At 52.0% G+C, this 26,578-nt stretch overlaps 1 protein-coding gene and 1 pseudogene across 1 annotated transcript in view; both read left to right on the top strand.

Annotated features, from left to right (window-relative positions):
- Nucleotides 1-6,995: 6,995 nt before the first annotated feature.
- Nucleotides 6,996-18,621, top strand: LOC120392860 (annotated as a pseudogene).
- Nucleotides 18,622-26,116: 7,495 nt separating this feature from the next.
- LOC120392866 (tripartite motif-containing protein 15-like) overlaps nucleotides 26,117-26,578 on the top strand; it is a 29,803-nt gene continuing 29,341 nt past the window's right edge. Inside the window, exon 1 of the mRNA XM_039517542.1 lies at nucleotides 26,117-26,226. Within this exon, the coding sequence (XP_039373476.1) occupies nucleotides 26,117-26,226 (110 nt within the window). The remainder of the gene's footprint in view (nucleotides 26,227-26,578) is intronic.

A 26,578-nucleotide genomic window follows, 5' to 3' on the forward strand; every position in this document is an offset into this window, starting at 1 on the left:
CAGCTCTGCAAAGGCGGCGGTGCTGCTAGCGGGGAGCAGCTGTGCCCCCCTGCCCAGGTTGCAGCCTGGTGCCCACCCCGGGGGCTCCTGCAGGCTGCAGTTGATGTATGTGGGCACCAGCCCCCCGGCTCCCCCCTCTCCTAGGGTTACCATATTTCAACAATCAAAAAAAGAGGGGAGGGCCCTGCCCTAGCCTCACCCCCATCCTCCCTCCCACTTCCCACCCCAATTGCCCTGGTCAGAACCCCCCGCTCCCAGGGGCGGCTCTAGGAATTTTGCCACCCCAAGCACGTGCCTGCGGGAGGTCCGCCGAAGCCGTGGGACCAGCGGACCCTCTGCAGGCAAGCCTCCGAGGGCAGCCTACCTGCCGCCCTCGCTGTGCCGGAAGAGCGCCCACCGCGGCTTGCCGCCCCAAGCACGTGCTTGGCGTGCTGGGGCCTGGAGCCGCCCCTGACCGCTTCTTGTCCTCTGACTGCACCAACCCTTATCCACACCCCTGCTCCCAGACAGACCCCTGGGGACTCCCACACCCCATCCAACTACTCCCCACCCCCTGACAGGACCCCCAGAACTCCCAACCCATCCAGCCCTCCCCCTGGTCCCTGACTGCCCCCTGGGACTCCCCTTACCAGGCCCTGCCGGTCAGACACTGGCTCCACGTGGAGTGCTGAGGCAGCAGGAGGGGGGAGCTGTGGGAGGGGCAGCGGCCGCGGCAGCTCACACTTCCAGGAGCCGCAGAACCTGAGCGTGGGGAGCAGGGGGCAGTGATGAGCTGCCAAAATCTTAACAACTGGTTCCCTACTGGGTCTTTGGTGGCACTTCGGCAGTGCATCCTTCAGTGCTGCTGAAGACCCGGAGCAAGTGAAGGACCCACTGCTGAAGTGCCGCCAAAGACTCTGAGCCCTGCCCGGTGAGTACAAGCCCCATGTGTTTTTTTTACTTATCCCTGCCGGGACCCCGTCGAAACTGTTCGAATCGGGCCTTGCACTTCCTAAAGTCGGCCCTGCACATCGGGGTTGCAAAATTGTATTGGGGGCCGGGTAGGGAAGGCTGTGCCTCCCAAAACAGCCTGTCCCCCCCATCCGACCCCCACCTATGTCCTGCCCCGACTGCCCCCCTCAGAACCCGTAAGGGCCACAAGCAACCCATCAATTGCCCCCCCGCTCCTTGTCCCCTGACTACCCCCTCTGAGACCCCCCAACACTAACTGCCCCCCAGAACCTCTCCCCACTCCCTACCCAACTTGCCCCAGTCCCTGTCCCCTGACTCCCCCAACCCCATCAGATCCCCCCGACAGATCCCCAGAACCACCACTCCAACAGATCCCCAGAACTCATGTCTACCCAAACCCTCTGTTCCCCGTCCCCTGACCGCCCCCTCCAACCGCTCCTTGCCTGGCCCCTGCCTTATCCAACCCTCCTCCCAGCCGCGGCCAACTCCCTCACCATGCTGCTCAGGGCGGCGTGTAACGATGCCGTGCAGCCCGCTAGAGCTCGCAGCCCCGCCCCTTCCCTTACCATGCCACTCAAAGCGGCAAGAGCTGCAGAGCTTCCCAGAGCGCTGGCACCGGCGGGTCGACACGCTGCGGCTCTGCAGGGGGACAGGAAGTGGGGGAGGGGCCAGGGGAGCCTCCCCAGCTGGGAGCTCAGGCGGGCCGGAGACATGACGTTCCTGCGGGCCGGATGTGGCCTACGGACTGGAGTTGTTTGCCCGCCCCTTTAACAGCTGGTTCTACACCGGCTTCTAAATTTAACAACTGGTTCTTGCGAACCGGTGGGAACCAGCTCCAGCTCACCACTGGCCGGGGGGCTGCGGCCCGGGGCCCCCCCGGGGGGGCTCCTGCAGCAGATGAATGCGGGCGGTGGGCCCCGCGCGCCCCCCGGATCACCCTTCACCGTGTTCAGGCTCTAAAGCTCCCAGGAATGTGAGCCGCTGCCACCGCCCCTCCCGCAGCAGGCTCAGTGCCCTGGCCCTGGCAACTCCCGGGAGCCACAGAACCCGAGTGTGGTGAGGGGGGAGCCGGGGGGTGTGCCTGCCGCCAGTCTGGGGTCCTGTCCGCTGGCCCCACTCAGTCTCTGCTGGCCTGGGGTTCCGTTAACTCAGCCAGCTGTGTGCTGAGTGGGGCCGGCGGCCTGATCCCTGGCTGGCAGCCGTGTGCCAGGAAAAATAGGCTTGCGTGCCAAAGGTGGCACGTGTGCCGTAGGTTGCCGACCCCTGGTCTAGCTACACCTCACACCAGGAATACAGCTGAGGTGCATACAGATAATTTCCCAGTGACTAGTGACAGCCCCATGAGGGCAGGGTTAACGTTGCACTGGCCAGTACCTTAACTCTGTATTTCTTGGTTTTCAGAAGTTTGAGTTTTGATGAACTTAAACCAGGTGGGGGAGATGGTCACATAAAAGATTCTAACTCCTGTTGTTGAGAGAGACGAGCTTTGGAGCTGCACGGAGCTCTTCTTTAGGTCTGTGTTGCTGGGAAGCTCATCTCTGTCCTCAACAGAAGTTGATCCAAGAAAAGATCTCACATCATCCACCTTGTCTCTGTAATATACCGGGGCCAACATGGCTGCAACAACACAGCCAATCACTTCTGATGAACCTGATGTTTTGGAAGGACTGTTTATTACATCTAATACACTATACTTATTGCTTGGTCAGATTATTAAAAACACAAGGAGTAAATAATCCTGTGATCATTTGTTTCTCTCTTTATGGAATATCTACATTCAAAGTGATTTGCTGTCAAATACATTGCAGATTGTTTTCATAGCAATGTAACATGAGACTTTTACAGCTTGTGGAATTAGTCATCTCTTTGTTTTGCTGAATTTTATTCAAGAACAGTGGGACCAATACTCCTCTTGGGGGAGATTTGTAGCAAATAACTTCCTATATTGTCAATACAGGACATTTACTGCACCAAACCCAGCAACCAGTCTAATTTTCTGCCTGTGCTGTTATTGCAGTTTTTTATCTGTGTGTGTGTGTGTGGGGGGGGGTGAATCCTTTTTTTCTTGTAAAAAAATAAAATTATGCTCAGAATCAATTGAAACAGAAACCTGCCTCCTTTTCTCCTTCTGACCTTAGTGGGAATTAAGCATGTGCCTGAAGTTGATCCTGTGTTCAAGAGTGTCATTGAGTAGGGACTTCAGGCCATACTAAAAAAGGAAATTTATACATTGTGTAACAGATTATCTCCTCCTGTGTGAAAAGCCATTTAAGGGGCAATATCATGAGGAAACCCATCAGAATGCAGCTATTTAAAAATGGCAGTATTGTGAAATTGTTTTTTTGTTTTGTATACAACAATTTGCTTATTTTTCACATTTTAATTACATTATTGAACAAAAAATTAGATTTTAGTTTTTCTTTCTTTCAGTTTTCATTTTTGCTCCCTTTTCTCCTTTGAGACAGGATAAGAGATGGGCGAATAAAATGTTTTTATTCCATTTGATTAAGGTTTCTCATTTTGAATCAATATGAATTTTTTTTTCATTTAGCATCATTTCATTGAAAAATTAGAAACATTAAAATAGGAAAAAATCATTTTTCCAAAAAAGTCTAAAAACCATTTTCTATTGAAAAAATCGTTTTTGTTTAAACATTTTTGACCAGCTGCATTGTTGTCAACTCTCATAAGTTATTGTGGATTTTATTTTAAGTCTCACAGTATTCTGTAATTTTCTGTAAGCCCTAATGCTCTAGTTATGAGTTTGTGAGAATCTCAGATTTCATTTAAACTAAAAATAAATTTCTAGCTTTTATGGTTGCAGGGGAGAGTTTAAGATTCTGACCTGAGTGCACACTCAGGGGTCAGAAACCAAATGGCAAAAAAATAGAAACTCAAAATGTATTTTTTAAAATATTGATTTTAAGTCAATCACTTCTTTTTTGACCCAATTGTGATTTTTTTTTTCAATTATGTATGTGCATGCGACGGAGGGAGGGGAGGTTCAGAGAGGCCCGGGCCACTTCCAGCTTTTGAGGTCCCTCGCCATAATAAAAAGATTTTGTCAGCAGACGAGTAGGGAAGGCATGATGATCAGCATCTCGTGGAATGTTACTTGGAATTTCAAAATGACGAATTTGAAGAAAAGTTTCGCAACTGCAATCCTATCCAATTCCAAAAAAATTAACAATTGTCACACTCTGAAGATGGGCTGGGGGGGGTGGGGGAGTCCATCAAACATCAAGAGACTGACCTAAACTTTTTTAAATGTAATGATTTATTGGGCCAATCTCATCATTTTTGGGAGGGTTCAGCTCATGCATTTTGATGTCTTGTAGAACCATTCTTAAAAAGGGGACACAGGGAATTATAGACCAGTCAGCCTAAACTTTGATACTTGGAAAGACACTGGAGCACATAATTTCTATTGTCCTCACTGGCCATATGGGTGAATGAATCCAAGGTCTTCGCTGTCAGCAATGGAGACACTGTAATATGGCCTCATGTCCCACCCTGTTCAATTCACAACTCACTTCAAAAGCATTTTAAAATAAATCCGCATTTTCCCTGGCCAAAAAGAATACAATAATTTAACTGGAAACTGATGGAGAAAGCAGCTGTGAATAATCATTAATATTTATCTGTGTAAATGTTTTTGAGACACTTACTGCAGACCTGGGTAAATTTCACTTTCCTCCACTTCCACAAATACGCTGACACAATTGTAGTTTTCCCTCTTTTTTTAGCAGCAAGGGGAGGTTACTCTAACTTTAAAATACCTGGGATAAGACTAATTTGGATACATTTCACCCAGCTGATAAGCAATAGTTGAAAGAGGTGTGGATAAAAATAATCTCTCAGTCTTAATATTTATATTCATAATACAGCGAAATAGTATCTGAGAATGGGAAGCATCTAATACTATTGTTTATTTATTTATTTTTTTAGGTGAGTGAGATATGGATATTGGTCAGTTTCATTATCCCATTTCTGAATAGAAAACTTTTGTATGAAGTTGGAGCCTATTAAAGGAGAGGTTTGGTTTAGTTTTGTTCTTGTTTTGAGTTTTCAATTAACTTTTAAAAAAAGTTGCGTACAGGACTAAACCCCAGGAACTGAACACCAAAAGTTGATATTAAAAATGTTCTAATAAACAAAATGTAGGGTTTGTCATGAAATGATCTCTCAAAATTTATTTTAGTGCAGACTCTCTATCGTAATACAGACTGCTACATAGAAGAAACGCCCCACGTTCAGTGGCACCGCTACTATCTGTATGTGTGGTACATTTCTACTTTATTCCCCACTTACCAGAGGAAAAATTACTCGGGGATATTTCTTTTTAAATTAATTATTCCTCTGCATTGTATGGTTATTAGCAGAGACAGGTCCAAGCCATGCAGCTTGCACTTGAAAGACAAAATAATATTTTTTGTTATTAATAATTATTACTTTCTTCGTTCTCAGAATGGCAGAAGTTCAACCAACAGCCTTGGACTAACTCTTAATTAAGCTGTCTCCTTCACAGTTAACTTTACAGTTGCAGTGGGCAGTTTCACTGAGCCCTCAGTTATTGAAACAAACAGTCAAAGGTAACTACTAAGCAAATCTGAGAAAACTCAGAAATCCAGAGTTAAAGTTTCTGATGATGCTGCCCGTGGGAGCCAGCTGAGGTTACTCTATTAAGGTGAACTGCAAACAGAACTGGTGAATATTCCAATACTTAGATTTACCAAGCCAGCACAAAACAGCTTCTGTATTACCTCACTGCTTACCCAGAAGTCCAAACAATGCAGTTCCCTTAAAGTGCCCAGCCTAAGGCTTCCATCCAGACGCACGTCAGATATGATGATGATTACTGAAAATCTTATCTCATCATATAAAAGGAAAGGTTCTTCTGATCCCAAAGGACCAGCCACACACAGAGGTCCAGTTATAACTTAGATTTTACCCAAAATAAATGATTATAGTAAATTCTTGTTAACTAAACTAAATTTTATTAAAAAAGAGAAAGTGTTGGTTAAAAGATCAATATACATACAGACTTGAATTCAATTCATGAGGTTCAAATACATAGCAGAGATCAGAGGCACCAACTTTCCTTGGCACCAGTGGGTGCTCATGCCCCCGCCCCATTCCGATCCCTGCCCCCGGTCCCGCCCTGACTCCAGCCGCCTCCCTGTCCCAATTGGACCCCACCCCAAATCCCCGCCTCGGCACCCATCAATTTTTCCCTGTGAGTGCTCTATCCCCAGAACACCCATGGAGTCGGCACCTATGGCAGAGATGAGTTTGTAGTTACCAAAAGTCCTTTTAGAAATAGTCCTTAGGTTGTAGTTCAATGTCCATGTTCAGGGTGGCTCCAGTCAATGACTGGGGATCTCAATCCTTGTAGCTTAAGGTTTCCCCCACTTGAAAACCAAAGCAGATCTGAGATGAAGAAGGATCATGTCCCAAGGTTTTTATACATTTCCAGTAGCCTTTTGGCCTGAGAAAACAATAGGCTTAATTTTCCTTCTCCTAAATACTTCCTTTTTGATCTTTGAATCAAAGCTATAGCTATAGACATGTTTGCTTACATCACAAGACCTGAACAAACATCTACTCTTCTATCTCTAACAATGCAGGCTTGCATTGCAAAGCTCTATTCATTCACATATCTTCCTAAGCAGTCTTTAAAGTTCGGCCACGGGTCAGGTCAGTCTGTGAGTTAATTAACTCTTTCTGGCCCTGTGTCACCTTTCAAAGAGATATTATATCACTCCTTAGACACCTAGCTCCTGCTCCTCCAGGTTCAGCCTCACAGGGGGATGCCCCAATGACCCTCCCCACCAGCTCAGGGGCTGATTGCAGGCCGAGAGCCCTTTGGGGTTTTAATTACAGGCTGATTTCACTGAAAGGTACCTGGCACTGGTGTGATTGTACATTTTTACACTAAAGCCTCCAGGGGTGAAATTGTTTGGGTCCTTCCTGCTCTGCAAACAGCATGAGTCATTTTCAGGCAAGGAAACACCCCCTTGCTGCTGTAGGCGGGGCATAGTTTGAATTCAGGAATTTGAAACAAAGCCTGTTACAAACTGCCCAGAGGGAGCCATGGCTGCAGAGAACCCCGTGGAAAGTCTCCAGGAGGAAGCGACATGTCCCGTCTGTCTGGAATATTTCACAGAACCTGTCACTCTGGAGTGTGGGCACAATTTCTGCCGAGCCTGCATCAGCCAGTGCTGGGAGGGATCCGATACAGCCGCCTCCTGCCCTCAGTGCAGAGAAACTGTGCAACAGGGAAACCTCAGGCCCAACAAGCAGCTGGCAAATATCCTAGAACTCATCAAGCGGTTGAGCTTACAGGCAGCAAAAGGAGCAGGAGGGGACAGGGTGTGTGAGAGACACCAGGAGGCTCTGAAACTGTTCTGTGAAGAGGATCAAACCCCCATTTGTGTGATCTGCAGAGAGTCCCGGGCTCACCACGCTCACCGGGTGGTCCCCATCGAGGAGGCTGCCCAGGAGTACAAGGTAGGGAACTGCTGTGAAATTTAATGGGTTAACTTTGGGTGTTTAATGACAGGCTAATTTCACTGAGAGTTCCCTGTCACGGGTGTGACTCATCATTCAGCTCTGTAAAGTCTTCCTTGTGTGGGGAGATGCCACACTGCCTGACCATTAATTTTGTTATAGCAACAGAGGCAAAATATCAAAACTTGAAAACAGGATCTGCACACACCCCCCCAGAAGCACCGCTCACTCCATACCCCCCCTCCATTGCTCTCCCCCACCTTCACTCACGTTCACCGGTCTGTGGCAGGAGGTAGGGATTCAGGTGGGGGTGCGGGCTCTGGGCTGGGGCCGAGGGGTTTGCAGTCTGGGAGGGGGCTCTGGGCTGAGCCTGGGGCGGGGGTTGGGGAGCAGGAGGGGGCTCCAGGCTGGGGCAGGGGGTTGGGGAGCAGGTGAGGCCACAGGGTGCTGGCTCTGGGAGGAGGGTCAGGGCTGGAGTAGAGGTTTGGGGTGCAGGAGGGGGTGAGGGAAGCTGGCTCCAGCTGGGAGACACTGATTTACCTCATGCGGTTCCCGGTCAGTAGTGCAGCAGCGGGGCTAACACAGGCTCCCTGCCTGTCCCAACCCTGTGCCACTCCTGGAAGGGGCCAATGTGCCCCTGTGGCCCCTGGAGGGGAGCATGTGGCTACACAGCTGCCCCTCTCTGCAGGAACCACTCCCGCAGCTCCCATTGGCCACAGTTCCCCATTCCTGGCCAATGGGAGCTGCAGGGATGGTCCTTGCAGGCGAGAGCCACGTGAAGAGAACACTGCCCTCATCCCAGGCTGTGGGGACATGCTGGCCCCTTCTGGGAGTGCCGCACGGCTGGGGCAGGCAGGGAGCCTGCCTGCGCTGCCGGAGATTGTGATCGACTGGGAGAATCTCCAGGATCTACTAGTCAATTGCAATTGACTGGTAGGTGACGACTGGTCTAGCTAGACAAAAAGTGGGAAGGGAAACTGAGGCACAAAGCGGGACAGTGAGTTGCACATAGTCACTGAGCATGTCAGTGACAGAGCTTAGCATAGAACCCAGATGTCCTTAGACCCTGGCCAAGGCCCAAACCACTTTGCCATGCTGCCATCTTAGCATCAGCCCCACCCAGTGATGAATTGTGTCCGTTAGGAGGGAGAGACGCCTTGATAAAGGTCCCAGGCCCACCAGGGAGAGGAGGTTTCTCACTGGGATTCTGAACTCCTGTGCTGCTCCACGAGGGATTTAACTCAGATGCTGCCGGCCTGCACTAGCGGAGATCACTGGGCTAAACGCTGCGTGGGACCCCGAGCACCTTCAGTCCGCACACAAAAGGGCTCCAGACAGCGCAGGTCCATGCCAAGTACCACTGGGATTACACTGGGTTGTAGCAAAACCAACCCCAGGCTGGAGCTGACCGGTGTCAGTCTGACCTGCTCTGTTGTGTACGTGGGCAAGGACCAGCCAGAGTGGTTCCATTAGTCCAGGGTCTCAAACACGCCCCCGCGAGGTTATTTTCTGTGGCCCGTGAGCTCCTCGCGGCCTCCCCCAAGTGTTTATCTAGAGCAGCTCCGGCCCCACACGCACCAGGGGCAGGGCAGGTTCCCTTCCTGTCGGCCGGCCCTGCCCCGGCGCCGCTCCGGGAAGCGGACGGAACCTGGGGGAGCAGAGGCGCAGGGGTGTGTGTGTTGCTGTTGCTTCAGGCACCACCCCCAGCAGATCCCATTGGCTGCGGTTCCCCGTTCCCAACCAATGGGAGATGTTGGGGGCAGTGCCTGAAGCAACAGCAACACACACACCCCGTGCCCCTGCTCCCGCACGTTCCAGCGGCTTCCCGGAGTGGCGCAGGGGCAGGGCAGGCAGAGCCTGCCCTTCCCCCGGTGCACGCTGGGCCAGAGCCCGCCCCCCGAACTGCTCCTGCAGTCGAACCTCCTGCCCTGAGCCCCTTGCCGCATCCTGCACCCCGACCCCCTGCCACACCCCTCCTGCACCCCAACTCCCTGCCCTGACCCCCTGCTGCACCCCGCCTGCACCCCAACTCCCTGCCCTGACCCCCTGCTGCACCCCTCCTGCACCCCAACTCCCTGCTCTAACCCCCTGCTGCACCCCACACCCCAACCCATTGCCCTGAGCCCCCTGCCGCATCCCTCCTGCACCCTGACCCCCTGCCACACCCCTCCTGCACCTCAACTCACTGCCCTGAACCTCCTGCCGCACCCCGACCACCTGCTGTACCCTGCACCCTGGCCCCCTGCCCTGAGCTGCCTGCCGCACTCTGCACCCGACCTCCTGCCCTGAACCCCCTGCTGCACCTTGCACCCCAACCCATTGCCCTGAGCCCCCTGCCACACCCCTCCTGCACCCCAACTCCCTGCCCTGACCCCCTGCTGCACCCTTCATCCCTCCTGCACCCCATACTCCAACTCCCTGCCCTGAGCCCCTGCCTCACCCCACACCTGGGGGCAGGGAGGGGGCGGAGTTGCAGTGGGGATTTTGGAGAAGGGGTTGGAATGGGGCCAGGGAATGGGTGGAGTGAGGGCGGGGCCGAGGGTGGTGGGAGGAGGTGTCAGTAATGCGGCCCTCAGGCCAATGTACTAGTCCTCATGTGGCCCTTGTGGTCATTTGAGTTTGAAACCCCTGCATGAGTCCCACCAGGCAGCCTTTTGAAATCTCCCAGAATGCACTGCTTCCGGGATCTTTACCAGGGAATGGGACAGTGGGGCATCTGCCCAGGGGACATCGCCACGGAAAGGCTTTAGGACAGTAGTATGGCAAACCCAAAGCCATTCTTTATACAAATCTGCATCATGTCTAATTAGGGTGATTACTGAGGCATCCCCAGAACATCAGACATGCCCACACCTGCCTTCATGGGCCCGTCCTCACTAGTATCAGTCACCCTGTGTGGGCCCCACCACCGCTTTTTTCAGTGTGCCACCCGCCTGCATCATTCTGCATGAAGGTGCCACTCCCAACCTCATGGATGTCCTCCTGCATCCTCCGTCTCCTCCTCTCCCTTTTGCACCAGACAAAGCCACGTTCAGTGCCGAGTCCCTACCGGACAGGGACAGTGCTCCACAAAACTGGGATTGCACAGCTTCAGACCAGACGAATGGCCTCCCGACGTTTCATGGGGTTTGCCCTGGTGCTTAAACCAGCTCTGCCCAACCAGTGCAGTCCCCAGGGCTTCAAGGGTGAAACCCGGGTGGCTTCGAGGATTTGTATCACTTGGTTCTTTAAACCTTCTACAAAACAGGTTTATTGATTCACCCCCATGTAACTCCAGTGCCCTGTTATGCTCTGTACCACTAATCAGTTCACAAATACCAGTAAAGCTTGGTTATAATTGAAATCCCTAATTACTAAAAACACTGAACCAGAATTGGTAATGAGTCTGAATGTGACACGCTCCCAATCTCTATTAATGAGGTTTGATCTCCTTGGTGGCCCTGATGTCACAAAGCGATTAGAACTACAGTCATCTTGGGTTTGGGGTGGAAAAACACCCACTTCCAAGCACCTCTCAACTATCCAGATGAAACCGCCCAAATCATTTCTGTTTCTTCAGGAAAGAATCCAGGCCCATTTGAAGACTCTGAGGGAAGAGAGAGAAAAGCTGCTGGGATTGAAAGCGACTGGAGAGGGGAATAGCCGGGAGTATCTGGTAGGTGCCTGTTGTTATGAACCAGCAGAGATTGGTAGTGGGAGGTCTGTTTGGAGGCAAACTCCTGTGTGGCCTTGGTGAACATGGGCTTATGTGTGTATTTCTCCATGACCATGGATTGCTGGGTTTGATTCATGTGTAGACAAGCCCTAAGCTTCCCTTTCAATTGATGAGTAGCCTTTGTGGCTTACCCAGAAATCCCCCCAAGTGAACTGAATGTCCCTGTGAAGTGCTGTCCACTGGGTCTAGACATTTTCTGCATTTTTAAAACGTTTGTTTCTTTTAACTCCCCTGACGTCTCTGTCACTGCAGTGCTGAGTCCTGCCTCCTGCTGCTCTGTCTGAATTTCCACAGACCATAAATAACAGAAGATGCTGACCATGACTGACAGAGAAACATCCCTTTCACAGGGATACCGGGGCCAAAGGGGAAGGTGTGAGAGAATCCCCTGCCTAGTACCCACAGGGTAGAGTCAAATGTCAGAAATCTGAGGATTTTCACAGAAAATCACCCTCCTGCACACTCAGCTCTCCATGAAAGGACCCTGGGCTCCATCCATGTCCCTGACCAGCCCTTGCCCTATTTTCATACAGAAACAAACACAAATCGAGAGGCAGAAGATTGTGTCTGAATTTCAGCAAGTGCAGCAGTTCCTGGAGGAACAAGAGTGACTCCTGCTGGCCCAGCTGGAGAAGCTGGATGAGGAGATTGTGAGGATCCAGAATGAAAATGTCAGTAAACTCTCCGAGCAGATTTCCCATCTCGGTGAGCTGATCAGTGAGCTGGAGGGGAAGTGTCAGAAGCCAGCGAGTGAATTCCTACAGGTGAGACTGATTGAGAAACATAGGTGGGTGCTTCAGGACAGCCAGCTCTCCCCGTCAGTGCTACCCACCGTCAGCCCTGCTGAGCAACTCCTCCCCATTCTTCCAGCACCATCTGCCTGCTGCAATCAGCTGTTCCACTGTGTGCAGGAGATCCTGGGAGGAAGGGAGGGGGAGGAGCGGGGAGGGAGTGTGCTCATGTTAGGATTCCCTCCCCACTTTGAACTCTGGGGGACAGATGTGGGGACCCACATGAAAGACCCCTAATCTTATATTCCATCATCTTAGGTTTAAAAACTTCCCCAAGGCACAAATTCCTTTCCTTGTCCTTGGACGGTATTGCTGCCACCACCACCAACTGATTTTAAACAAAAATTCAGAGATGGGTCACTTGGAATCCCTAGTCCGCCAAAATATCCTCCCAAGCGCCTTCACCCCCTTTCCTGGGAAGGGTTGAGAATAATATACCAACCAATTGCCTTTAATGTAAGTACAGAGCAGGCCCTTATCTTTAGGGCACTAAAATCAATCAGGTCCTTAAAAGAAGAACTTTATTATAAAGAAAAAAGTACAAGAATCACACCTGCAAAATCATTGATAGAAGGTAACTTTACAGGGTAATAAAAAGACTTAAAACACAGAGGACTCCCCTCTGGACTCAGCTTCACAGTTACAAAACCAGGAATAAAACTACCTCTTAGCATAGGGAAAATTCACAAGCTAAAACAAAAAAATAACCTAACACATTTCCTTGCCTTAGTTAGAATTTTTGTAATCTTAGATGGATCATTTTAGGTAGGTTTTCAGGAGATGTTGTACCTGCTTGGTCTATCTCTCTATCAGGAGAGGAAACAAACAAACAGAGCCCAAACAAAACCTCCTGCAACCCACCAGATTTGAAAGTATCTTCTTTCCTTATCGGTCCTTCTGGTCAGGAGCCAACCAGGTTATCTGAGCTTCTTAACCCCTTAGAGGTAAAGCGATTCAGTACAGCTGCAAGGAGGTATTTTATGTTGCTCTTTCCTTAATATTTATGGCAGCTCACAAGAGGAGGCGAGGAAGAGACAGTGTGGAGGTTGAGTGGGAGTGGGAAGAGTTGGGTTGGGGTGTGGCATTGGGGAAAGGTTTGGAGTGGGGGTGAGGCATGGGGTTGAGCACCCCCAGGGACAATTGGAAACCCGCACTCATCATTAGAAACATGCCAGACCCCCACAGAGGGAGGAGCGGGCTGCTGAATCATAAGCACTGGAGTCCACCAGTCGGAGATCTCAGTGTAACTCGGCATGTGCATTGCTGACATCTGAGTGAGTACTATTCGTAGCAGAGTCACAGAGATATGAAAGATGGAAAAGCCCCATTAGCTCAGGGAATCAATGGCCCTGGGGCCAGGGCAGGGTCTCTTCCCCCCTACTTCCTAAATCCCTTCCCTGGAATCCCCTGTGTGTGTGTGTCAGAGGGGACTGAAATTCTTTTGTCTCTCTCTCCTCTAGGATGTCAGAACCACCTTGAGCAGGTATGTGGCTCCCTCGCACTCCACAATGCTGGGAAAGAGTTTGATGATGAGGGTAGCACCGCATCTCCCCAGGGCTCTACAGCAAAATGTGTGGAGATCACATGTTGGATACAAATCTCTCTGATCAACTCCATCCTGGGGTGCTAACTCTTGTACAGAAGACTCTAGAATTCTCCAGTCACTGGGAAAGACTGACTTCAAGTATTTTCTAGAGATGTCACAACCCTGGGGGACTGGCTGCCTCAGGATTGTGGAGATGGACTATGGGCCTGTCACTGCAGGGCACTGGTCACTATTCAGCCCAGGGCAGTAGTTTTCAAGAGCCTTTCCCCATCTGAGGGCTGTTTGGAGACCTGTGAGAAATGAGTCGGGGAGGTGGGAGTTGGTGTCTCAGTCTAGTTCCTAGAGGGCAGATTTCTACAGCACTTCACCTGGGAACCTCCTGTCCCTCAGAGCATGGAGGCCAAGGAGTGAACTGGCCATGGAGACTCAATTCCCCTTTTGTCCGCAGAGCTGGTCTCTCCAGACCAGAGTTGAAGAATATTAATGACCTTTGAAGGGAAGGTTGCTTGGCCCTGGGTTGTACCTGCGCTGATGCTGGGAGAAGTCGAGGAATTCTAACTCCAGGCCCATTAGAGCAGCAACTCACTAGCCAGAACTTATAATGAGTCACACAGTAAAATATAATCACGTGAAATTGTTTCCCTCCAGGTGTGAGAAGGGGAAGTTCCAGCAGCCACAGGAGATTTCTCCTGAACTGGAAGAGCGAGTCAGTGGTTTCTCCCAGAAAACGATTGTGCTAATGGAGATTCTGGGGAAGTTCAAAGGTACTTAGAAGGGATCTAGGAATGGAAATTGGGATGAGCCTCTGAGAAGAGAATGGTGCTGATCAATTGGTTCACACTTAGATGATGCTGTTAAATTAAGAAATGACTCAAAGAGTTTAAGGCCAGAAGGGACCATCATGATCATCCAGTCTGACCAACTGCACACTGCAGGCCACAGAATCTCACCCACCCACTCCTGCAATTGATCCCTAACCTCTGGCCAAGTTACTGAAGTCCTTAAATCATGATTTTAAAACTTCAAGTGTAACTGGTTGAGCACTCAGCAGTGCAGCGCCTCCTGCTGGTCAGTCAGGGAATTAGCTTTCCCGATCCAGAGTTCCCCCGGCTGGCCAGTGTCTCTCCTGCCTCAAGCCCCTCCATGTCCCTCCTGGACCCCAATGCCCCTTACCTTGGGGTTCTGCCCACAGCAGTACCCCCACACTCTGGGTCTCTCCTCCCACGGGCATCTCAACCCTCTATAGCCACCTTGACTCAGTGGTTACTGCCAGTCATCTAGCCCCCTTTCTCTGGGGCAGCCTGCAGTCCGCAATGTCCACTCATCATTAGCAAAGGGGTTGGACCTACTGCCTTTCTAGCCCTAGTACCATCCCTGGCCCTTAACAAGGCCTTAGCCTGGGGACTTGCCAGGCCAGAGCTCCCCAGCTCTGCCTGCCCCGCCCCAGCCCTGCTCTGTGTAAGGTACCTTGTGCTCTGCTCCCAGGCAGCCCTGCAGTGAGACTCCTGCCCGCCTAGCTCCCAGCCCTTTGATCAGGGCCAGTTGTGGCCTAACTGGGTGTGGCCCCAGCTGTGGCTGCCTCCCCAGTCAGCCGACCTCAGCTGCTTTTCACCTTTTACCTCCTTTTATCCCAGGAACAGGGTAACTGCCCCGCTACACAAGTTACAGAGAATCCACCACTGACTCTAGTTCAAATCTGCAACTGACCCGTGCCCCAGGCTGCAGAGGAAGGAAGGAAAAAAATCCCCAGGCTCTCTGTCCATCTGACTTGGGGGGAAATTCCTTCCCCACCCCAGATATGATGGTCAGTTGGGTACCGAGCATTTTGGCAAGACCCAACAGCCAGACACGTGGCAAAGAACTCTCTATAGCTCAGAGCCCTCCCCGTCTACTGCCCCATCACCAGCCATGGGGCACATTTCTCAAAGGCAGATCCAGCCCATCACTGAGCTCTGGTCCCATTTGCAGCTAGTTTGGGCCAAATGGGCTGGAGGGAAGGAGAAAGCTCCTCCCCCATGGTGAGGGATCCCTCCAGCACAGGGGCCTCTGGTGCCTCCTCCCCAGCAGCTGCAGGCACAAGGCGTGTTCCTGAGAGGGCTGGGAATGGGGTGGGGGTGGTGAGGGCGGGTGTAAGAGGGAGGGGCCTGGACGAGGGACAGAGGGAGGTGGGCAGTGTAAAGCTGGGCCTCTGACACTCTGAATGCTGGGAAAGACACACGGGGGCCATTGTCACAGGGATGTAGCTCTGGCTGGCTTCAGAACTTCCTCAGCCTGTGCCAAGGTCTGCACCGGCCCCTGCAGCCACTGAACAGCAGAGTCACAAATGGCCCCTCCCCACTCTCCTTTTCCCGGTACAGGGGAGAATCGGACCCTTTGAGCCAACCCTCCCCCACCTCAATTTCCACCTTGATAAAATAATTTTACTATTATTTCCATTTCTGCCTATGGAGGACGAGGTCCCGTCATGCTGCTCTCTGTAGAGGTGCTGAGTAAACAGACCCAACAGCTCACAGTTAAAGCCAGAATTTCACAAATTCTGAACATCCCGTTAGTGTCAAAGGGACCCAAGTGGGTAAAGTTACCTTTATGCCAAAGTCTTTGTATGATCTGGGTCTAGGTTACGACAAAAGGCAGCAAGTGAATGAGACAAACCAACTGGAGTCTGAAGGGGGGCAGGGGATGAGGAGGGAAAAGTAAATCTCTTACAGATTGTGTGTCCTGGGATAGTTGTGAGGCTGTAAGGCTGCTGGCTCCATTGCTGAGAGATGCCTGACTGAGAGGGGAAAATAGGTTTCAGACCTTTTTTATATTAAATACCTGAGTGTGTCTCTGTGCGTCTCTGTCTGTTTCTCTGTCATAATTATGAAACAGTTTCCGAGTGGGGATGCTCTTATGAATATGAAAGTCTGAAATCTCACCTCTCTTCTCCTTTCTCCCCCAAGACACTCTGCCGTCTGAACTGGAGAGAAAAAGGGGAGTATCATTTGGAGCACACAGAGAGGGTGAGTCTGCAGGTGAAGATTGCCTTTAAATTATGAGAAAATTCCAGAGAAAACGTCTTCATGAGATTGTAGCTGAAGTTACCAACCAAACTGACAGCGACCATGACACACACAGCCCTAAAAATAACACATTAAATGGGAAGGAGATCATGGGGCCCATGTCTGCCCCCACAACACCCACACACTTTTAAAGTGGGATGACCAGAACACTTTTCAGCATGGGCATAGTTTGGGGGAAGAGGGCCACGTTGCCCCCCACACACACTGCAAACCTTGGCAGGGGTGGAGCATGGCAGGCAGAGTCTGTGCTTTGGGCAGGGCAGCTGAGCAGCTCCTCTCTGTGTAGTGCAGCCCCTGCCCACAGCACCAATCTCGCCCTGGTGCTGGCCTCTCTCAATGGCCCCACTCCTGCTCCTCTTTCCCTGAGGCCCTGGCCAGGGCAGAAGCCAGAACCAGGCTGCCATCCAGGGACTGCACTGGGAAGCCTTGGATCCTCCACCTGCCCAGGGTGGTGCATGGGCTGGGGACATGGGCTGGGAGTGGGGACATGGGCTGGGGACTGCTGCCAAAGGCCCATGGACCCATGTCCAGGGCAGGTGGAGTGTCAGGGCCTCTCCATAGCGGGCAAGTCTCCCAGCCTGGGCAGGGGGCAGGGCCTCAGTCAGGGCCATGGAGCAGGCGGGGACACAAAAACAGTCCTGACACCACCCTTAGTGCTGAGTTCATGCCCAATCTGATGAACAGAAACACTCTTAACTGAGTCACACACGAACAGAGCTCCTGCCACATCCCTCTGCTTCACCCCGGTGCAGGGGGTCCCCCATCGCTCTTCTCCAACATCCTGCCTTTCCTCTGGGCAGGGCTGGGCTCTCCCATTGGAGCTGCTCCCTGCTTCCTGGATTGGGGAGATGCTCTTCCTGTGAGACTGTCAGCTCCTCCTTTTGTCTAGGCTGGAGATGGTGCTACCCCACCCAGAGCCACCTCCTACTTTCTGGTCTTAAGTGGCTGTTCCCCATTGCTGCACCTTCCTCTCTGTTCCCTGGCCTGGGAGTGAATAGCGTAGCTGAAGTTGAAGTATCTTAGATCGATTCACCTCTCGTCCTCACGGCGTGGGATCGACGTCCGCGGCTCCCCCTCTCGACTCCGCTACTGCCGTTCGTGCTGGTGGAGTTCCGGAGTCAACAGGAGCACTTTCGGGGATCGATATATTGTGTCTCAATCAATCGCTACCCGCCTATACGGCAGGTAGTCTAGACGTACCCTCAGGTGTCCAGGACAGAGGCAGTTCCCTGGGATCCGGGACTGTCCCAGCCTGAATGGGGCTGCTGGGGAGTGTGAGAAATGGCCCCAGCCTCCCCCAGGGCTGAGCCCTGCCCCTAACACTCTGATTCTCTCTCCAGGGAATGTGACTCTGGATCCAGACACGGCTCATCCCGAACTCGTCCTGTCTGAGGATCGGAAAAGTGTGAGAGGGGGAGACACACGACAGCGACTACCCAACAACCCTGAGAGATTTGACACTGAGCTCTGTGTGCTGGGCTGTGAGGGATTCACCTCGGGGAGACATTGCTGGGAGGTGGAGGTGGGGGGTTGGAGAGACTGGGCTGTGGGGGTGGCCAGCGATTCTGTGAGGAGGAAGGGAAGGATCAGGTATAGGCCTGATGGGGGTATCTGGGCTGTGGAGCGGTACTGGCTGGGTCAGTTCCAGGCTCTCACCTCCCCTGTGACCCCCCTGCCCCTGAGCCGGTTCCCCAGCAGGATCTGGGTTTGTCTGGACTGTGACCGAGGGCAGGTGACATTTATCGATGCTGGTGACGAGGCCCCGATCTTCACTTTCCCGCCGGGCTCCGTCTTTGGGGAGAAAATCCGACCCTGGTTCTTTGTGGGGCGGGGATCCCGGCTCTGCCTGTGTCCCTGAGACATGCAGCAGAGGCAGGAACCGGAAATCAGCCTCTCTAGCCTCATGGACCCCAGTCTCTATGATTGTGGAGGACTCCCATCTACCCAGCCTCTGGCTCCTCATCTCTATTGCCCCTGGAAGCACCTCCCCCTCCCTCTCTGCAGCCTCGGGGATGGGGGGAGGAGGGGGAAGAACCCCTGGGGCTACAGGAGCGGCCCTGAGGGGCAGAGGTGGGGGCTGGGCAGGGGGTGGCACTAACAGCCAGGCTGGGGACAGGTGGGGGTGGCAGGGACCCAGCATGAATCAATCAGGGTTTGGGGGCTTGGGGAGAAGCAGCAGCAGCCAGGAGCATTTTGTACAGATCTGTGTCCTTAGATCTCACTGGGGGCTTCCAGCCCGGGATCAGCACGAGGGGAAGGGATAAGATCAGGGAAAGAAGAGAGCAGCCGAGGGGGATGATCTGTGACAGGGAGGAGAGACACAGGGAAATAAACAGGGATGGGAAGTGAGGCTAGAACAATAATGAATAGAAAAGGACAGTACAAAAGGAAAGGGAACATGAGCAGGACGGGGAGATTAATTACATGTTACTGAAAGTGAGACTGTAACTCATTAATTCCCTATATTAATTCCTGGCCATTGGTGCAATTTTAGTGCTATAAAGAAAACTGTTCTCAGTAGCTGGGGATCTCCTTGCCCTGCTGCATTTATTAAAGCTCCTTCTCAGCTCCTTTTACTTTCCTATTTTCCAGCTACTTACTGTAAATAAAACATTACAAACAATTCTTCGTGTTTGTTCCACTTTAATGTTCCAGCTGCAAGGAATATTGTGCCTCTGGGAAGAGAGTTTGGATTTTACTGTGTGATGTGTCACTAACCAGCCTGTACTCTGCCTCTGTCCTGTGCACACCCATGTCAATCAGGAATTGCTCAGCTGTGCTCTGCGGAGAGGTGACTGTTTGCACAGGGTGCGATCCATGCAGGGACTCAGGTGTTGCAGTGCTGAGCATCACAGTGAGTAATTTTTAGGCAGTGAGAAAATCGCAGGGACAGCAGCACTGTGACCCTCAGAGCTGAGTCAGGGGCCTAGAACTCCCTAGACAATGCCAGGGCGACACAGGCACCTTACAATGCGATTCACAAAAGCCACCTCAGTAGGCGGGCAGCCATGTCAGCTAGCCAATGGGAGATGCCGACAAGGGGGGAAGGGATGTCCTAAGTCACACCCCTCTCACGGATAGGTGCCTATATCTGGGCTGCAGAGGGTTGTGTCTCTCTGCTTAGCAACCCACAAACAGGAACCCACCGTCTGACATCGGGGCCTCCAGTCGTGGCAGCTGCCAGTGCCTGGTAGTGGTGGCAGCAGCTGGGTGCCCCAGGCCCTTTGAATTCGCCCCAGCAGGCTGCAGGGCTCCTAGGCGCACACGCTGGATGGGTGCAGTGGCACATTAGGGGAAGGAGAAGCACTGGACCTTGGCAGGAGCCGCACTGAGCAGGGGTGGGGAGAAGAAGCCCTGGGCCGTGGTAGCTGGGCAGGGGGTTGGGCAGGGTGAGTAGGAGAAGCCCTGGACTCCAGCAGGAACCATGCAGGGTGTGGTGGGGGGCTGAAGCTCTGACAGCTGAGTCCCTCTCTCTCCCATGCCCTCTGTGTGGAGCTGGCTCTCACTCTGCGGCTGTGGAGAAATTCAGCCCAAACTACTCACCTTGGTATCTCCAGTTCCCCCCTCACCACACAGCCATGAAGGGATTCAGCCTCGGAGGCAGGGTCAGCATTAGCCCCACGTGGCAGGTTGGATCTAGGGTACACAGAGGTGAAGTGACTTTCCCAAGGCTAAGCAGGGAGTCAGTGGCAGAGCAGAGACTCAAACCCAGCACACCTGAACCCCAGGCCTGTGCTTGAACCACTAGCCACCCTTCCTACGTGAGGAGGGGGAACCTCCTCTGCTGTTTTGAGTGGGTGGGTGGGAGTGGGCACTAGACAGAGCCACCAGGAGATGGGGAGCAGAGAGACATGAGAAAATAGACATGGGTGCATAGGCGGCAGGTTTGTATAATTTTTGGTGGTGCCCAAAATGGTGGTTCCCCCCGCTCTCGCCCTGTAAGCCGATATAAAATGAAGCTACAATGTGTCGGCACCACAAGATTACAAGGGTCAATTAAAAGTGGAAAGTCAGGAGCAGCACTTGCCTGCTTCAATATACGGTATTATATTTTGTTGCACCTGTTGTGACAAAGTGGGAATGTTCTTAATGTTTTCTCTGAATCCTGTGTGGGTGCCTCAGTTTCCCCTGCAAGGTACCAACTGAAGGTGTTGGGGACAAAGAGATCAGGTGGCCTCCTTGCCCAGAAGAGAGACAAAGGCTAGAGGAGGGAGTGTCAGTTTGGAGCTGGCTGGGGAAATGGGGAGAGACCCAGAACTTGGGTCTGGGCTCCCCACCCTCCAAGATGGACCTGACTGAGGGGTCCTGTTTTCTGTACCTACAAGCTCTGTTTTAGACTGTGATCCTGTCGTCTAATAAATCTTCTGCTTCACCGGCTGGCTGAGAGTCACATCTGACTGCAGAGTAGGGGTGCAGGGACCTCTGGTTGCCCCAGGACCTGCCTGGGCAGACTCGCTGCGGAAAGCGCACGGTGTGGAAGGGCTGAATGCTCCGAGGTCAGACCCAGGAAGGTGTAAACTTCTTGCCCTAGAGACAGTCTGCTCAGAGAGAGGAGGCTCCCCCAGAGTCCTGACTGGCTTTGTATGGAGTTGTTCCAAAGCATCCCAGCATCCCCTTCCATACTATGTGCTTCCCGGAAGTCCGCACAGGCACTGACACTCCCTCCTCTGGCCTTTGTCTCTTTTCCAGGCATTAGGAGGCCACCTGATCTCTTTGTTCTCCAACACCTTCAGTTGGCAGCTTGCAGGAGTGCGGCCCAGGCCATCAGTTGCCCGGAGAAAGGGTTTCGGCCATTCTCTGTGCAGACGGCATCACATTGGCACTCTAGGGCTCTACAACAATCACACCCCCTTATCCCACCATCTAGATCCTTGAGAAATGCATAGGGGAAACTGAGGCACCAACACACTATTCAGAGAAACCATTAAGAACATTCCCACTTTGTAACACCTGTATATGACTATATACTTTAAAGGGGTGTAAAATAATCAAGTATTGTGCTAAACACAATGATACTCCAAACTGACCACCAAGTTTAAGTTGCACGTTTTTCCCCTCAGGTGAGGGCTCTGGGGTGGGGCTGGGGATGAGGGGTTCACAGTGCAGGAGGGTGCTCAGGGCTGGAGTGCTGGGGGCGCAGGCTCTGGGGTGAGGCAGGGCTGGGGATAAGGAACTTGGGATGCAGACAGGCTGCCCCAGGGCTAGGGCCAGAGAGGACTCCCCCTTCCACCCCGTTACCGGCAGCAGCAAGCTCCAGGGGAGGGACCCCTCCTCTCCCCACTCCGCAGCACATTCACTCTCCACCACAGTCAAGGCACATGCTCCTAGGGACTCTCTTAGGTCCAAAAAGCCCACTCGCCTCCCCTATGGTGGGTACCGGGTGTCATGGAGTGCCCGGGTGATGCTCTGGAACTGCTCCCCACCAACCCAGTCAGGACTTTGGGGAGCCTCCTCTCCCTCGGAGCAGACTTTTTCAGGGCAAGAAGCTCACACGTCTTCACCTCCTGGGTCTCTCCTTGGAGCATTCAGCATCCTCTGCCCCTCTGTGCGCTTCCCCCAGTGAGCCCGCCCCGGTGGGGTCCTGGGGAAGCCAAAGGGTCCTGTACCCCCACTTTGCAGTCAGACGTGACTCTCGGCCAGCCAGCCAGTCAAACAGAGGTTTATTCGATGACAGGAACACTGTCTAACACAGAGCTTGTAGGTACAGGGTCCATTCTGAGGCACTTGCTGTTTTATTTTAGGCAGGGAAGCTCGGAGGTGGGGGCAGGGGAGAAACCCAGCTCCAAATATTGGTGGAGCAGAGCCCTCAAGCCTTGAATATTCCTGGTGCTTAAGCACATCAAGCCCATATAAGATGCCACCCCTGCATGGGTGGGAAGCAAGAAGGGGGAAACATCAAGAAGGGGAGCAAGGACTTAGAAAAGAAACAAGAGCGAGAGAAAGGGGCAGGGAGAGCGATAGGAAAGGAGAGAGGGAAAACTCCCCACTGCTTGTGTCTCCCATCCACCTTCTTCCCACAGCCATCAGTGGCGCTGTGTGGTGAGGGGGGAGCAGCCATCACCAGGCGCTAAGCAGGGGTGAGGTACAGAGTGAACACAGTGTCTTTACACAGGGGTGTCAGTGAAGGCAGCTTGTAGCTGAGTGTAATGATTTTAATACACTGTAATTCATGGTAATGTAATGCTGTAGTTCACTGCTATTTTAATAATGACATTGTGTGATACCAGTGATAGACACACATTCAATAACTAGAGTATGAAAGAAGTGTATAAATATGCTGAAAATTGTCAGTTCTGGGGACAGACTGAGCCCCCCCAGACACACACACCTCACCCTTAAGGCAGGAGGGGGCAGAAAGGAGTGAGCAGTGGGTAGAAGGAGACTGTCAGGGAAGGGGACCTGGGGGAGGGGGCAGAGCAGGGGCAGGAAGTGGTGGAGTGGGGTGAAGTGGGGGCTTGGCCTCAGGGAAGGAGGAGGAGCCGGGATGGGGCACCCACCGGCACAACTAAAAGTCAGCACCTCTGGCGCGTGGGGTGGTACTAGTGGCAGGAGCGAAGGCAGGCGGGTGGGGATGTGGAAGCCCTGGCCGTGCCGGAAGAGCCCCCAGCAGCGCAGTTGACAGCTCACTGGGCACCAGCCAGCACAGGCGCAGCACCGCCCAAATGTCAGACAGATGGAGTCCACATGGGCGCAGCTTGCGCATGCAGGCACCAGTGGGGGCCCATTGACTGTTCTGCCCTGGGGCCCGGAATTGCTGTTGTTGGGCCTGGGGGGACTCTGCTCATGTCCTGCTTGGGGCCCACAGCCCAGCTCTGTGCGTTCCCATAGCTTGTCCTCTGTGACCGTTTCCCTTTAAGAACATAAGAACGGCCGTACCGGGTCAGACCAAAGGTCCATCTAGCCCAGTATCCTGTCTATCGACAGTGGCCAATGGCAGGTGCCCCAGAGGGAGTGAACCTAACAGGCAATGATCAAGTGATCTCTCACCTGACATCCATCTCCACCCTCTGACAAACAGAGGCTGGGGACACCATTCCTTACCCATCCTGGCTAATAGCCATTAATGGACTTAACCTCCATGAATTTATCCAGTTCTCTTTTAAACGCTGTTATCATCCTAGCCTTCACAACCTCCTCAGGGAAGGAGTTCCACAGGTTTACTGTGCACTGTGTGAAGAAGAACTTCCTTTTATTTGTTTTAAACCTGCTGCCTATCAATTTCATTTGGTGACCCCTAGTTCTTGTATTATGGGAATAAGTAAATAACTTTTCCTTATCCACTTTCTCCACATCACTCACTGTGCTGTGTTAGATCAATGATGACACTCATTTAGGGGATTCTCTTGGGTAACTGAGAGAGATTTATGGTCTGAATTCTCACCGGCACAGCACTGCCAACCCCAGGCATTTAAAAATCTTAAATCAGGCCAGCCCCCCAAAATCATGAGATTTTATAATAATAAATAGTAACTATTAGTATTATTTTATTTGCCTTTTGGTTTCTCAGAGGTTTAGACTGCTCTCAGGGGCCCCAAACTGGGGGTGGGGGAGGGAGAAGGATACACTTTACCAAGGCCCAGAGACCCTGGGGGCCCAGCCCAGGCTGCAACCCCCATTACCATGTGTGGGAGGGGGCCTGAGTTACTAGTTTGTACTGGGCCTGAAAAAATTATGCTTGAGCCCTGACTGCACTGGGGTGACATTTTTATGTTTTATTTCTGCAACAAAAAGAGCTAGATTCTTTCTTTGTTTAGAAAACAAAAGCTGAGAGTCTCACCTCCTCACATGCTTCCAGGAGCTGGGGCTTCATCAAACACAACAAATATTGTAAAACTCATGATAAAATCATGGAAGTTGGAGAGGCTGCAGCTCCTTTCCACTGAGCCAAAGCAGCGTTAGTGTAAATGAGAATCGAGTCTCGAAAACACTTATTCCAACTTAACCCAGCTTTTAGCCTGAGAGTTTATCATCACAAGGCTGGGAAGAATTAGCTTTTATTCATAAATGTTGGCAAACGTTGCTTTTGCTGTCTACACACAGACCAATGAATAAAATATTTCAATTGATAATAAATGAAAATTAGAGATACACAAAGTAAGAGCAAGGCTGCTTGAGAACTTATTTGTGTTTGATTGAAGGACAGTGACTCTGCATCTTTTGACAGGTGATGCGACCATCTGTGTTTTCATGGTTATAAAGCTTCAGCTTTTTGAAACTTGGTGTCTGTTGACATTAAATCATTGGGGTCTGACTTGGTATTGATGTATCCTGCATAATTTCCAGCAACTGTGAAAACTGAAATTGAGAACAATTGGAAGGAAATGCTAAATCCAGAGTTTTGTGCAATTGTGAAAATTTAACTCAATAAATATTGAAAAAATGCTTAAAACTAGCTGCAGTACTATCTGTTAAATATATATAAAATTTCTATACATAAAATGAATTCTGCCAAGCCTGACTAGTCTTCCTTAGACACACACACTCTGCTCCTTTCAGGGTATCTCCATAGGAAGATGCCCACCAGCCACAGGGCCCTGGGGCACATGTCACACAAACGCCTGCAGGCTGCAATGTTTTGTGATGATGGGCTCAGTATTGGCCCAAGGAGAAAAAAAGACAGGAAGAGCCTGGGGCAGCTGGAGTTGGGGGGAGGGGAGTGGGCAGGATTGTTACAAATTTTAAACCTGTAAAACTTCTTTCCAGCTCTTAGCTGGCATTTATATTTACCATAAAATCACCCTTCAGCTCAAGGGTTGCTCCTATAGATTAATGAGCTGTTTACGGTTTCCTGCCTTGTCACTAGCACACACCAGCTGCCTCTGACCTTAACCCAGGGAGCCCCTGTAGCTCGGCTGGTCCCAGGTGGGTGGTTAGATGTTCAGCAAGACACAGCCACGCCAAGGCTCCTCTGCACACACATTGTCACTGAAATCACTCAAGGGGGTTTAGTTCCCACCTTGTGTTGTTCCAGTGCCAGTCTGTGGACACCCTCACTCGGTGGTGAGCTGGAGCCGGTTCCCACAGGTTCCCAAGAACCGGTTGCTAAAATTAGACCTCCATGGAGAACCGGTGGTTAAAGGGCCAGGGGTGGGCAAAGAACTCCAGTCCACGGGCCGGACCATCCTGTTGCTCCCAGGATTCCCAGCTGGGGAGGCTGAGGCTCCCCCAGCCCTTGCCCCCAGCTGCAGCGTGGCCAGTTGCTGGCATCAGCTGGGCAGCTCAGCTGAGCTCCGGAGTTGCTTTGAGCTGCCAGCAACGTAAAGGGGGAGGGGGCTGCAAGCTCTAGGGCTGCTGGGGGGGGCAAGTGGGGCAATTTGCCCCAGGCCCTGCAGGGGCCTCCCGCCCCACAAGTACGTCTCCGCCTGCCCCGGCCCCTCCCCCGCTCCTCCCCTTAAATCAGAACTTTTTATAGGGAACCGGTTGTTAAAATTTAGGCAGCTCATCACTGCCCTCACTGTGAATTAAGAATGGCCTGGTTCGATTGAGGACACGTCTACACAGCACCTGGGAGATGTGATTCCCAGCTTGGGTACATGTACACATGCTACTGCTGGTTCAACCACGCTACCAAGAGCAATGTGGCCACAGCACCAAGGGGGTGGCTTGGACTAGCTGCACGAGGACAGTCCTGCCTGACCCCCGCCTGGACACGTGCTGTGTAGAAAGACCCTGAGTTTAAGTTGTTGTGATCTTGTTTGTATCCGTCCCACCTTTTCCTTTCCTTCCCTTTCTGCTCCTTTACACCCCTCTCCTGGCCTTTGTAGTTCCTGCTTCCTTCTTTCCTTATCTTTCTCCTGCTCCACCTCCTGGCCTCTCCTTTCTCTTCATCTCATTCTGCACCTGTGCAGCTGATAAGAGGTGGGGCAGGGACTGCCCATAATCAGCAAAAGCATTTCTGGTGCAGAGAGAACAGAAGCCCAGAGATCCCAGCAGCCATGGCCTCAGCGACTCTTGTACGGGAAATCCAAGAGGAAATCAAATGTCCCTTCTGCCTATAATATCT

This window comes from Mauremys reevesii, unplaced genomic scaffold (assembly GCF_016161935.1).
Source record: "Mauremys reevesii isolate NIE-2019 unplaced genomic scaffold, ASM1616193v1 Contig12, whole genome shotgun sequence".
NCBI lineage: Eukaryota > Metazoa > Chordata > Testudines > Geoemydidae > Mauremys > Mauremys reevesii.